The 14,273-nt window shown below is 38.3% G+C and overlaps 1 protein-coding gene across 2 annotated transcripts in view; it reads left to right on the top strand.

The window, feature by feature from the left end:
- The window catches only part of HEATR5B (HEAT repeat containing 5B), a 56,307-nt gene that overhangs the window by 5,741 nt on the left and 36,293 nt on the right, over positions 1 to 14,273 (top strand). For both annotated transcript variants that reach the window (XM_057389787.1, XM_057389786.1), the window contains exons 5-17: positions 546 to 695; positions 1,163 to 1,334; positions 1,715 to 1,872; positions 2,817 to 3,066; positions 4,591 to 4,746; positions 6,121 to 6,371; positions 6,834 to 6,945; positions 8,120 to 8,272; positions 8,566 to 8,665; positions 9,039 to 9,148; positions 10,041 to 10,204; positions 12,176 to 12,351; positions 13,566 to 13,671. In XM_057389787.1, coding sequence (XP_057245770.1) covers positions 546 to 695; positions 1,163 to 1,334; positions 1,715 to 1,872; positions 2,817 to 3,066; positions 4,591 to 4,746; positions 6,121 to 6,371; positions 6,834 to 6,945; positions 8,120 to 8,272; positions 8,566 to 8,665; positions 9,039 to 9,148; positions 10,041 to 10,204; positions 12,176 to 12,351; positions 13,566 to 13,671 — 2,058 coding nt within the window. The remainder of the gene's footprint in view (positions 1 to 545; positions 696 to 1,162; positions 1,335 to 1,714; positions 1,873 to 2,816; positions 3,067 to 4,590; positions 4,747 to 6,120; positions 6,372 to 6,833; positions 6,946 to 8,119; positions 8,273 to 8,565; positions 8,666 to 9,038; positions 9,149 to 10,040; positions 10,205 to 12,175; positions 12,352 to 13,565; positions 13,672 to 14,273) is intronic.

The raw sequence follows: 14,273 nt of genomic DNA, 5'->3' as shown, positions 1-14,273 counted from the left end.
AAAAGAGAGAGTGTGTCATARTATTAAGAGAATGTRTCCTGGGCTGTCACTSGCCCTGATTTTATGCAMGTAGCTCTGTTGGGACAAGTTGGATACCGATTGTGTGGATGTTGTGATGGAAGCTGTTYTCTTCAGCTGTGTTGTACCTGTGTGATTATTTTTTTATTTCTTTTTGTGTATGTGTGCTCTCAGACTGTAAGYACCTGCCTGTGTGCAGGTATAGCATGAAGCTGCTAACTTACTTGGGCATCCCATTCTCTCCTGTCAGCTGCTTTTTCTATTTTCCACTGAGCCTGCAGTTGATAAATAGTGGGGCAATGCAGAAGAATTTTACCTAGAGCAAATTTGTTGAGTTGGGCTCAATTTATGTGACAGCTGAGGGACTTACGGTAAAGGTGTGTATAGTGCTTATTATATATGCCTTCGTTTTCAATGTTTGCAAAAACATTGCTTTATAGAAGCAGGAAAAGGTAAAAGTTTTCACCTGGTTCTTAATATAAGTACTGTGTTCACATTTTTGCATAAATGTTTTTGTGTATGTGCAGTCTCAGGGCCGCAGCGAAATTCTGATGAGTTTGCAGAAAGTGCTCAATGGACTTGGAGGAGCAGCAGCTTCTTGTCACCGTGATATTTATAAGAATGCCCGCTCTCTGCTGACAGACAGATCTATGGCTGTGCGATGTGCAGTGGCCAAGGTGGGTGTCTTCTCAGCAGTCACAGAAATTCTTGTGCTGTGACTGGGAATGGCCTACAGTTGAACTGGGACCTGTTGTTTATGAAGGCAAATTTGTTAATTAATTGGACAAGGTAAGTCCTTACTAGTTTACACTGCAGGCTCAGAAATTTGACTTATTTCACAGTACTGTAYTCCCCACTTGACAAACAAATATGAGATAGAATATATTATCTGTAAGCCTCAGTGGGAGGGGTTTTTGGTAACACGGTTCTTTTGTTGAGCTTTCTTTTAATTTTTTTTATTTATGCATTTGCCCATTCCATGACTCTTCTGATTGTTTACTCAGGTAAGATATCTGGCGTATGAGAGAGCATGGAAATTAGTCATTGAAATATTAATATTGAAACATTTGCTGAATAAATCCTGATACTTGGATGAAATGTAGGAATGGTCTCCTGGTGCTTAGCAAGTTTATTTTTCCTACAGTGTCTGCTGGAATTACAGAATGAAGCAGTGTTCATGTGGACAGCTGAACTGGAGAATGTTGCAACACTGTGCTTTAAAGCTCTGGAAAACTCGAACTATGGTGTGCGAGTTGCAGTGTCAAAGCTTTTGGGGACAGTCATGGCAACAGCACTGATACCAAAACAAGCAACAGGTACGAGCCCTTCTGGATTCCATGGCTAAGTTGGCAGCCTTATTCCATCTTCAGTACCATGTTACCTGACAGTGGTGCACAACACGTTGTTGTTCCAGTAGACGGAAGCTTGTAGATGGATTGTTTGTTTTTATTAACAATAAGCTAAAAAGAGTGCAGAATCCTTGTTGTAATCATACATAAAAAAGACAGAGCAAACTTGTCAAAAATCACGTGGAAGAAGGGGCTTAGTTTTTAAGCATGAAAACAAATTTTTATCTGAAATCTTGGGTGGATTTGTTTTTGGAAGACAGGATGGAATAAATTAGTCTGGTTTCAAGATCATTGCTTGTATCTGTTGGAACTTTGGAATCAAATTATTACTTTTCTTTTTGAAAAAGTAATGCGACAAAATGTGAAGAGAGCCACACTTGAGGAGGTCTTGGAGCTCATGGCCACAGGATTTCTGCGAGGAGGATCTGGTTTCCTGAAGAGTGGTGGAGAAATGTTAAAAGTAGGAGGATCTGTCAATAGGGAAGTGCGAGTTGGTGTTACCCAGGTTTGTAATTTTTTAAAATGAAATTAAATTTATACATAATTGTAACCTTTTTACTAGGAAAAGTACACACTTCTGTATTTCTGTATAAGTTAATTTGCAGGTCTAATTTGACTCACCTGTGTTGTGAGATGTACATGAGGTATCATTCACCTATTTCCATTCTTATTAATGTGCAGTAGATTAAAATATGCGCTAAGGAAAACTTAATTTATCAGTGTCTGTTAGGTGAGRTTGATGTGCAAAAATATTTGAAAACCTAGTGTGTTAAAGACTTTAGTTTCCCTTATAAGTTTAGTTTCTTTATAGAGAGGATGCTCCGTTAACCTTTTGTGACTCTCTTCTCAGCTGCAGCTCTGATTAGTTAAACTACATTTCCTCTTTCCATATATCTCTCATGAGCAGGTAAAATCTGATGAATGTGGAAGGTATTCTTGTCTGAGAGAGGAAGGTGGTGGCAGCATCTCTTCAAATTCAGACATTCTCCCTCTGATATATGTTAAAATACCCTACAGTAACTTCCCAAAATCCAGATCTTCATAAGTTATTTTGTGAAAACTTTTTAGTTTTTTCAGCTTTTTCTCAGTAAACTTGGTGAATATGCCAGGTTTTCATTGTGAAGTGGAACACACTGGTGTTGCTACTGTTGTTTACATTGGGTTGTTAAATTTTTCATAGACACCCAGTAATGAACTGGGGTTTTTTGCTGTCACCGAAAGAGTATTTCACATATCACAATATAGGGGCTACTCTTGGTACTGGAAACAGTTTAATTTCAGCAACAAAGGCCTGGATACTGAATTGGTTCATGCTGAGTATCATCATTAGGGTTGCTTATTGCAGTCGCTGCTGCTACTGTAGTGCATTATGCATGAATCTGACTGTAGTCTCCCATTGTCTTTTGTTTCTGTTTTAATTGTGTTGCTGTGTGACTTCTGGATTTGCAGGCCTACGTTGTCTTTGTTACAACATTAGGAGGGCAGTGGCTGGAGCGCAACTTTGCTACRTTTTTGTCCCACGTACTGGATCTGGTCTCCCATCCTCGTGCTACTCAGACCCACGTGGAGGCCGTTTACTCTCGAAGATGTGTGTCCTTCATCCTGAGAGCAACTGTGGGCAGCTTACTGGGGGAGAAAGCACARATTGCAGCTGCCAAAGAAATATGTCAAGCCATCGGTAAACAAATGAAGGCAGTGGGTGAGAACCGTTTTTCTTCATTTGAGACCAGTTGAAAGTTACAGCCATTTTACTGAAGCAGCCATTTTTAAGCTTTTTTCTACTGTRAGAAGTAATTTTGTTCTTATGGCAAGTGATAATTAATGTGCTTTTTGTTTTAAATGTGCTATCCAAGAGGTTAAGCTCTGCTTGTAGTGAAAGTGATTGTATAAAATGGGCTTATTATCCCAGATAGCAATGTCAAAAGCCTAGAATGGAAGTGGGAAAGAAAACTCTGTGTTTGCCATCTATCTTGGGATAGGTTGTATTGAAAGTCATGCAGTAAACAGTGTTGAAAATCATGTAGGTCAAGATCTTGTAGGTCCTTGTGTCTGCCACTAAWATCCATACTAATATCCCATTGGGTCATTACAAAAATGATGTAATCTGAAGACTGGAATTAGAGAAGAAAAATATGACCCCTTTGCAGAACATGTAATCACTTAGAGGTCTAACAAAACTCTCCTGGCATTTGTTTCTTATGAAATGAATTGGCTTGAGCTGGAGGTTTGAAGAGTAAATTGGAATTATACATCACTGAATTTGCCAAACATATCTGTCTTTACTGCTGCCATTTAATTTGAGTTTGGAACAATGATTAACTTAYGGAAATGAAATTGATTTAGAAACTTTTGCAGGTTCTTCTCTTGACTATTAAGCATGGACCCTTAAAAGGTTTCTGATTACCATAAGTATTACTTCCAGGGGAACAAGTCTATTGAAAGTGCTGTTTCTGAGAGGAAACAGTTACGGAGATTACTCCTCCTGCCACCTTGTCAGAGTTGCAGGAAATTCAATTGTGTATTTGGATAGTTTGAGGAACTTTGTTTTTTTTGAGGATTTCTCATGAATTTGATTAAAAACAGGAAGGATTTTTATTTGTTAATAATTGCTTCTCTTCATACACAGCAGACCATTAAACTTGTTCTGTAGTAGACATATAAGCATTAAACTGATACTAAACTCCCTTTTTGAAAAGACAATTGCTGCTTCTTGGATATTGTGTAGGAGAACATACAGTGGGATTAAGGAACTCGGTTGGATAACTCTGAGATTATTAGACATTGTGATTATTTATTAAAGGTCTCTTTTTAGAATTTCATTGAAAATATATGCATGCAAATTTGTATGCAGAATCTGGATGTGTCAAAATTATATATTTTGTTACTCTGTATAGATACACATGTAGATACACACAGCATGTGTGTTTTGTRTAAGTGCTTTTACTGTGTTACACTGTTTATCCTACCACTTAGTTCTCTGCTATCCATAGTAACTGCTGGGCATCTGTTTTTTATGGTATTTGGATAACTGTTTGGCTGGTAGCTGTAAAACTCTTTCCCYGCAGAATATGTTTGCTTTGTGAGTTCTCACTGTGACCAGACTTGTGGTTTTGTCTTAATGTAGGATTGTTGTAAAAATGAAACTGTCATTTTCTGTCCTGTGAATGCTCAGGTGTGATTCAAATAGTAGTTAAGCAAGATACTCTTGTTCTCTTTTCTGCAGAAGCAGTAGTGAATGATGCTAACAGTGAAAATAAATCAGGAGCTGCAGATGTCGCTGCAAGCCAGCAYGTAATGGTGTGTGCCCTCCAGGAACTGGGCAGTCTGGTTCAGAGTCTGAATGCCACTGCATCTCCCCTTATTCAAGAGCCCTCTATTGGTATGTAAATAAATGAAATGCTGTTAAATCTAGCTAAATAATAGATGAATATGTAAGAAATAAATCTATGAAATTGGTACTTCCTGTAGTACTCCAGACAGCTACATTTGTCCAGCTCATTGTTTCAAGTACCCTAACTTTAGTTCAAGTTTGACAAACGTATTAAACAGCTATTTTGATTGGACTCTGTCTGAAGCTCTTAGGGTGAGTAAAGTGGTAATTTTTGGTATTGGTTTGTTTACAACAACAGTTTAATAGGAAGTACATTATTTTGCTTTGTAAGTTCTGAAATATTTGGTCCTAGAAAACTTGCCTTTAAATACTAAATTTCTGTGGGGAGAGAGAAAAAAKTATTTTGTTGAGATGAAGCTGTTGGTAGGCCCATTTAAAAGAAGTAGTTCTTTGGCTTAAGTTGACTAGGGTTTGTGTGGGATTCTCTTCTTGTTTGTTTCAGCAGCCAAATCCACATTTCTACTGTAGTGTGATCGCTTTATATTTTTTCAGTTTGTGGGTRCCTATTTTTTTTCCACTGTAAGTGCAAGCTCCTTAGACATTTCATCATATAGATTGTTGTCTTGATGCATATGACATTCCTCCCATACTGGTTTTATGCCAGCTTTGGAGTGGGGAAGACTCTGCTCGTGTTTATTCCTTCTGGCAGTTGTGTCCCATAAGARCAGAGGGGGCTGTGTCTCAGTATTATTTCTGTTAGCTGCTGTGAACTCAGCAGGTAGGAGTTGTCCAGTCGCTTCAGAGAAAACAAAAATCAGTGGGGGCTTTGAAACAGAAGTTTGCCAAGATCTGGACTGAAGAAAGTGTTGGTATGGAGATAGCTTGGATAGAAGGGCACAGTTAGGAAGTGGGATTAGGTTGACACAGAAGTTTGGAGAGTGCAAGAAGGATGTAAACCTGTTACAGGGAGAACAGCCGTGTGTCAAAAGCAGAGTGCAGCAGTCAGTGACATCTRCAGCATGTGCTACAATGTGAAGCAAAGCCAAAGATCAGTGTTACTGTTGCTCTGTTATTGGCAATATGTGAAACATTGTGAGAATCATCTCATGCAATACCCGTTCTCTTATACAGTGTTGCTGTCTCTTTTCAGTGTTCAGGTAGTAGGAGACAGTTCTGTGGCTCTGACAACTCCACCTTTGCTGATTAAACTTGATGGGGAGAAGCATGAGGCTARTAACACCTCTGTCTCTCCTTAAAGGAAAAGGCAAAGTCAGAAAATTCAATTACTTTAATTTTGACTTCCTTAACTTTCACCTTGGCTGTCTATATCGATTCTGTTTACTTGTCTATATATAYATTAAAAAGCTTATGTATATCAAAAGGTGCATCAAAGTTAAAGACTGTAAACTCTCTTTTCTGTAGGTYTGTTGGAGACCGTAACTTCAGTTCTTCTTCATCCCAGCATGGCTGCTCGACTSGCTGCCGCCTGGTGCTTGCGGTGTGTAGCTGTGGCATTGCCTTTCCAGCTGACTCCGTTTTTAGACAGATGTGCAGAAAGACTCAACAATCTGAAGACCTCCCCTGAAGCTGTTAGTGGTTACAGTTTTGCAATGGCTGCTTTGCTGGGTGGTGTGCATCAGTGTCCACTAGGCATTCCTCATGCCAAAGGAAAGGTGAGATGATGAGTGTTTCTTCTGCGAGTGTACCAAGGGATGCCTTTTTATCCAGAGGTAATAGCTTTGCAAAATGGGTGGCATATTAATGAGTTAAAGCATTATTGAAATTGAGCTCGTGCCTTGCACCAGAATAGTGGCCAGAGCACATGCTTTCAGAATCTCAGTTGCAAAATTTAACAGTGCTTTCCTGCTCTTTCAGCTTGGCTGAAGAGCAACTGAAATATTGAAAAATTGCTGAAATAATTGCTGAAATAATTGCTGAAGAGACTATTATTGGCTGTGTTATCATATGAAAACCACTAATCATCAGCATGAAGTGTGATCTGCATTCATTCTTTATGGAAGGTCAATTTAAATGAACTGAGAACATCTTTAGTCTGTAAGAGTGAACAAGTAGAAGTTGGCTGCAGTGGCTTCATTGATGTTTTTAAAGTCCCCTGTGTTTTGGCATTGGTGTAGATGGTGGTCAGCATTGCTGAGGATCTGTTACGAACAGCTGCGCAGAACAGCAGGCTGTCCTTGCAGCGGACTCAAGCTGGGTGGCTTTTRCTTGGAGCACTTATGACTTTAGGTTTGTAAAAATGGTCTGTTTTTTCTTTTATTTTAAAGCTTGTCCAACTCCATTATCTAGCACAAGGGTATTTATACAGGGGAAACAGAGTGCTAGTGCACTTATTCAGCAGTGTTGTTAAGCTTGAGAGAAGTGAAATGTTAGTGCTTATCTAAGCTAAAGTAWGGTAGAAGGGATCATACCTAAAAAAAATTCTGTTCTGTTTTTAGAAACCCAGCCTTTAGTCATTCTCTGAAAGGGCAAAATTGCCTATACTCTTCCTTCCTTAATACTGTGGTGCAGAAGAAATGGACAGTAAATGAAACACAGTGAGCATTCCAACAAGTTGTATGTGTGTCTCTAGATAGGCAGCAGCGCTGATTAGAAGTGTTGTCAGTTTAAAAGCCCTTGAGCTGTGTTTTGAAAAAGGCAGCCTCATGTTCGTATCTGATATTACAGAAGAATCAGAAGCTGCATTTTGAGAGCTTGTAAGTATACTCTTGAATTTTGCAATGGTGTTATTTTCTGGTTTGTTGTGAGTTTCATTTACACTGGAAAATACGATCAAGTTCTGATGCATTTTGCAGTATTTTGATCTCATCAAACACCATTTTTGTGTTTAATCTTGTTTCTCTAAATTGTCTTTTTTTGCCAGCTTATCGTCATGTTTTTCTAAGAGTGTATTCCTATTTTGATTGTTCTCCAATATATTATTTAATGTACTTGCACTGGATCTTTTTCAGAACCTTTAAAAAAACTTGACTGTTAAAATTAGTTTACATAATCAATAATTATTTCTAGTTTCTACTGTCTTATTTCTGTCTTTGTACTATTTTATGGACAGGCTAGAGTAGGCTAAAGAACCTGCCTTCAAAAATAATATAAAAAATTAGAAGAATAAAAGGGTAGTAAGAAGACAGTTGACCATGGTTCTATATGACAGGACAGTACGTAGGATAGCCTATTTCCTATTTTTAGTACTGATACCAACAAGCAGATGTGATACATAGTAATTATTTGCTATACTTTCAACTTAGGAATAAGAAAGAATTTCATTTGGTTTTCATGTTCCAAGTAGGGCAAAAAGGAAGAAAAGTGAAATGAGACAAATAATTTGAGGAGCAAAAGCCTTCATAGCAGATTTTTCACACTTAAATGCACTTTTATTATACTTTCACTCTATCTTTTTGCATAGGTCCTTCTGTTGTTCGGTATCATCTGCCTAAAATGTTGCTGCTATGGCGAAATGTGTTTCCACGTTCTCTGAAGGAACTGGAAGCAGAGAAGGCAAGAGGAGATTCTTTCACCTGGCAAGTAACACTGGAAGGCCGTGCTGGAGCACTGTGTGGTAAGAAATTCAGACTCTGAGATTGCACCTGCGCAGTAAATCAAAATATGATCCCAAGTATTGTAGAGAGGGCTCTTGGAACTTCACCTCTTTCTTTAAAAATGAGTTAAATGTGCCAGATTTTCATCAATTTGTCCTGGTTTTGAGATACAGTTTTATGAACATATCACACAGTCTTTGAATAAGCATTTTTAATTGCTGCTCTTTTGATATTCTCTTAGARTTTGTATCTTGTTTATGTTTTATATTTGTCTGTTTCAGTGAAAGTTTAATTTAAACTGTTTTGTTATTAGCTATGAGAAGCTTTGTTGCTCACTGCCCTGAGCTCCTTACTGAAGATGTGATCAGGAAACTGATGACACCCATAGAATGTGCCATGACAATGATGTCGCAGTAAGTAGGCAGTTTTTGCTTCTCATTCACTTTTGCCTTTTCCTGGACTTAAAATACTAGAACTAATTTGGAGTTGGGTTTTGTGGTTTGATGTSTGTCCCTTCCCCCTGCCCCACCTGTTATTAAAATAGGACTTCTGAGGAGGTGCCTGTCACTGATTCATGGTAGCATATGTTGTGGGTTTGTTGGTTTTGAAAAAAAGTTATCTCTGTATGATTACTTCTGAAAATGTASTGATAATTGAGTGATGTTGCTCAGAGTAGTTCTCTGAGCACAGKTTTCTTGCCTTGCATCTTGGGAAAAGAAATCTGAAAATACTGTTTTCAGTAACTGCAACCTTTCTAGTTTTTCTTTTTTGTTTTTAATTCTATAGCATTCCGTCAGTAATTAAAGCCCATGGAGCTCATCTCAAAGCTAGTGCAGCTATGGTTCGTTTAAGACTTTATGATATATTGGCTTTATTGCCTCCGAAGACCTATGAAGGTACATGAAGTTTTTGTTAAAGTAAAAATTCTTCTTAATACTTGTGATGCTTATCTTTGAAGCAGCTGTAAGAGTTGAATTACAATTCTAGGAATCTCCAAAAATTTTGTACTATATTCCTCATCTTCTGTATGTCATCTTGACAGTATAACTACAGAGTATGAATATTGCAAAGYATTCATAGACTAACAGAGTATGGAAGTTATGGTCCTGTTTATAGGATAGAGAGGTATGGATATCACCGTCTGAGATCAAATAATGGTGTTTTAAGTCATTGTTACTTAAAAGATAATTTTATTTCTTAGTATACTGAAAATACAACGTRACAATGAAGGTTTAATTTTGGTTTGAGTGGGATTTTTTTGTTTGATTTTGTTGTTTTCTTTTTTAAACCTGATTTGATTTATTGCACAGATTTGCTATTAGTAAATTGCCAGGCACTGTCACATGGTCTGACAGATTAATTTTTGGGGTTTCTTTGGGTTTTTTTTTTGTTAATTCATTATGTTTACATGATCATGTGGATGAGGAGTTTTTTTTTCTAAATCTGGATTGTCATCCTGTAAGGGATGGCCCAATCTATTGTTTAGAACAGGACACAATTGTGAGCAATGTGCTCTATTGGACCCTGCTTGAGCAGGAGGTARGACTAGATAACATCAAGTRGTTTCCAACCTTGCCTKTTCTTTGGGTATTTGGGTACCCATGATTTGGGAGTTGAGAGCCTACAGTTCCATTTGAAGCCTTGCTCTCAACTCTAGCCTTGTCAGGTTTACTTCTCTGTTTGCTACCTCTAAAACTGAAGTAATGGTGCATTTGTAACTTCTGATGACTAGCTGAAATGTTTTGTCTAAGGAGCAGTGATGATTCTTTTTAATGTCTGTTTCTTTAGGATCATTTAATGCGCTGCTTCGAGAGCTGGTAGCAGAATTTACTTTGACAGACAACTCTGCTAATACAACCACATCACTCCTAAGGTCTCTYTGTCATTATGATGATAGTGTTCTGCTTGGCTCTTGGCTGCAGGAAACAGATCATAAGTCAATTGAAGATCAGGTAATAAAAAAACTCGAAGAATGAGCTGTCTGCTCTGTCTGCATGATGTGTGTGTGGGGAAGCCTTCCAAGACTGAAGCTTCATACCTTGTTTTTAGTCTTATTTCAGAGCTTTGTTAGATGTAAATCCTTCCATCTACAGGGTACTGTTTTGATTAAGAACTACAGCTGAGATATAAATTGCATAATGCTACTCATAGAGTTGTGCTTAGTGAAGTAGCCACATTTCTTTAAAAAAAAACACAACTCAACATTTCTTTCCATTTGCCTGTCTTCCTAGCCTAGCAGTTGTTCTTATAGGTTTTTTTTTGAACAAGGAGAAATGTTTTATAATGAAACTGCTGTCAAAATATCAATATTGCAAATGGTGTTACAGCAAAATAAGATTTAACTGGTTTTATAGGTAGTGTGAAATCTTAGGTTTTCATTTGAAAGTCTTGACACAAYGTTGTTGGCTGAAAATGCTGCTTCTGCAAAAGCCCATCTAACAATGGGAAGCTTTCTCAAGCCAAGACTGATACCAAGGGTGAGAAACATTGCGGGAAGCTGTTTCTGAGCCAAGATCAGYATATCAAAGMAAAAAAAARGKTTWAAAAATTTCCTTTGTTTATTGTGGAGACTCCAGTGCAGTCTTCAATCCACACAGTTTTACCCCCTCCTGCCCCTTTCTTTTTTAACCTCCTGTCTGTAAAACAGTGGCACTGTTGATAAGTGAAGATCTGTGGTCCACCCCAGGACTCTGGCAGTGTGTGCACATCCCAGAAAGCCAATGGAATCCTGGGCTGCAGCAAAAGCAGTGTGGCCATGATGTTGAAGGAGGTGGTTCTGCCCCTTTGCTCTTATGTCATCAACAGAAGAAGGACCTGGAACTCTTTGGAACAAGTCCCGATAAGGGTTATAAAATTGCTGAAAGAGCTGGAGCACCTCCCTTACAAACACAGGTTGAGWGACTTGGAGCTGTTGATCCTGGAGAAGAGAAGGTTGTGTGGAGAGATTGCAGCAACCTTCTAGATCTGAAGGGGGCCTGCAGAGAAGCTGGAGAGGGACTCTTCATCYGAAACTGTAGTGATAGGASAGGGATTAATAGGTACAAATTGAAAGAGGGGTAAYTTAGGTTAGGTATTAGGAAGAAATTTTTCACTGCAAGGGYGGTTAGAWGCTGGAACAKRTTGTCCAGGCAGGTTGTGGATGCCCCWACCCTGGCAGKGTTCAAAGCCAGGTTGGATACGGCTTTGAGCTACCTCATCTAGTGTGAGTGTCCCTGCCCATGGCCAGGGGCGTTGGGACTGAGTGATCTTTGCAGTCCACTCCAACTCCCAACATTCTGTCATTCTGTGGTTCTCTTGTGCTTAGCCATGTTTYATTTTTTAGTGATACAGAGGTCTCAAAAATGTTTGTTGTGTTTTCTGATATTCTAAGAAGAATACAGACCTACTAGATTGTAATTTTGTTTCATGAGTAAATAATTGACCAGAATATAGAATTTTCTTCAGAGAAAGTAGGTATTTGTTTAGTAGTGTTTCATGAAAGAGGTATGATTAGGAAGTATTTTCTTGAGGATAGGAGAGTCAGTAATTTTAGTACTGTTTCTAAGTCTTTCTGTAAAGGGAATTATAGCCAAAMTTGATCATTGTATTGTAACTCGATGCTCAGAGAGTCAATGAATAACCTYTTTTCCAAAATGGCACTTCATATTCATTGATTCAGAAGCTATTGTTAGGACCAAAATTAATTTGATTTTCTCTTAATTTCAGGAGTGATAGTTTGTGTATTTATCCAGCTGTTATTTTGACCCTTCAGGATTCAGCTGTGAATGCTAATGTGTATGCATGGGGACACTGCACTTGTATTCAGGTTTTTGTAAGCAATTCTGTTGTTCTGACTTTTGCATATGTGCTTTGGTAATCTCTGGTTCCAAATGTTGTGTGCAAAGGTATATTCAGAGGTATTCATGTTGTGTGGCACTTTGCAGCTTCAGCCAAACAGTGCGTCTGGAAGTGGTGCTCTGGAACATGATCCCTCGTCTATTTATTTGCGCATCCCTGCTGGTGAAGCTGTACCTGGTCCCCTTCCTTTAGGAGTATCTGTCATTGATGCATCTGTGGCACTCTTTGGTGTGGTTTTTCCTCATGTCTCTTACAAGCATAGGTCAGTTTACATCAGTTCTATTTCAGAACCTAATGCCTTGTTTCTCTGGATATTGTTATGTTGGGGGTTTTTTGTTTGCTTATTTGGTTGGTTGTTTTCCTGAAATAAGAATTGACTATGGTATCAACTGTCTTTAAATTCACGGTTTAGTATTTGGTGTCTGTTGTGTCTCAGGATTCCAGAATATTCTACTTACTTTAGAAACAAAGTGATTTTTTCAGTTTTATCACTTTTGAAGATTAGTGTTCAGAGAYGGAGACTAGATTTTCCTTTTTTCATACTGCATTTAACAGTAGTAATATCTCTACAACCAAAATTTCCTGCAAAASTATCTATTGCAATTAACTTCAAATCAACCTTGAAAACAGCAGTGAATTTCATTTGGCTTCCATGGGTAAGACCATTTGATTTACAGCCAGCAAGTGATTGTATGCCTGATGAAAGAGAGGAAATGGAATTCAACTTATTTTCCTTTGTGTCCCACATTACCTCTGCAGAGTTATGAGTTGTCAGGACTACTTTTGTCATTCAGTTTAGGTAATTTTTCACTGAGCACAGAGCGGAATCAGTTCTRAAACTCATCTCAAAGTAAAATCATYTTTCAGTGTAAACCTGATGGAAGTTYTTTTCATAAGAGTCAATCTCATTTTGTAGTAAGTACAGAGTAGACTGAAGGCCAGCTTGCACTAATTCAGCTCTGTCTATATCTGTTGTGAACAGATATATCTTGGGAACTGCTGAGTAATTAAGAATGCAGATTATTCATTAAAATCCTGGTTTTGGTATCTTCTTGGGTATGTTCCTCCTCCCAGTAATGTTTTCTGGGTAGGAGTGGGGAGAGGAATGGAGGTTAAATGGGAAAAACTGTAGGAACAATAAAATAAAAATTAAGGGTGATACTATTTTAATTGGTAGTGGAAAGGCAGCATTTTTCCACTCCAGTCCTCACAGCTTTCTAGTTATACAGCCAAATGCACCTGAAGACTGACTTCCTCTTGTAAAGGCACAGTAAACATTTGTGGATGAGCTAGAAGAACCAGGAAAGGAATGTTCAGAGTAATGCTACCATTACTACCTGTGGTGAATACCTTCTGTGGCCCCTGACTCTGACTGAACATAAAAGGCCCTTTTGTTGTGTGTGGTTTTTATTAGCTGTGCTTTCATTTGTGTTTTGGATGGCTATCACTTCAATTATGTTCTTCCCTTTATTTTAGGTTACAGATGTTGGATCACTTTGCTGAATGTGTCAAGCAGGCTAAAGGTGTTCGCCAGCAAGCTGTGCAGCTTAATATCTTTACTGCTGTTCTTAGTGCCTTGAAGGTAAAACTTGTAAACTTGTAATGGAAGCCAAAGTTCATCAGTTTGTGTGCAGTACAAAAGGCTGTTAGAAGAACGTTACTAAAGTTAATCAACCATTAAAAAATCAGAAAAATTCCAAAATTTAACTTTTTTTCTAGGCCATAGCTTTGAGATCTTGTCTGCATGTATCAGTACAGAAAACAGATGTGGCTCATGTAGTCAGCATTCTATAGTAGTCAGCAGTCTACAGTATTCAGACTGTATTTGGTGGGGTTTTTTTTTTTCCTTTCTTCAGTCCTGTAGTTCTATTTTCACTTGGCTCATGGATTTAAGTACTTTGTTATATCTACTCAAAAACCCCCTCATGCCACGGAGTATTGTGCAGATGCAGGTTGTGTAATTGAACACACAAATTTGGGTTTACATTTTGGTTGCCTTGCTTATGCCCAGTCCCACTGACTGCAGCTACTGCTCTGTGCTTTCTATCTACACTGGAAAATGCAACCTCATGCTATCAAGTCAGGAAGCAAGACTGCAAGTCACAAATAATGGCTGCCCRGTTACACCTTAAACTGGAGCTCCATGTCTTTGGTTGATTGGCAAAATAYGTCAGCAGAAGAGCA

This window comes from Malurus melanocephalus, unplaced genomic scaffold (genome assembly GCF_030028575.1).
Source record: "Malurus melanocephalus ecotype Western Australia unplaced genomic scaffold, MMel_1.1 scaffold_19, whole genome shotgun sequence".
In the NCBI taxonomy this organism is placed as follows: Eukaryota; Metazoa; Chordata; class Aves; order Passeriformes; family Maluridae; genus Malurus; species Malurus melanocephalus.
The sequence above is the reverse complement of the archived record's forward strand: the minus strand, read 5'-3'. Positions and strand labels throughout refer to the sequence as shown.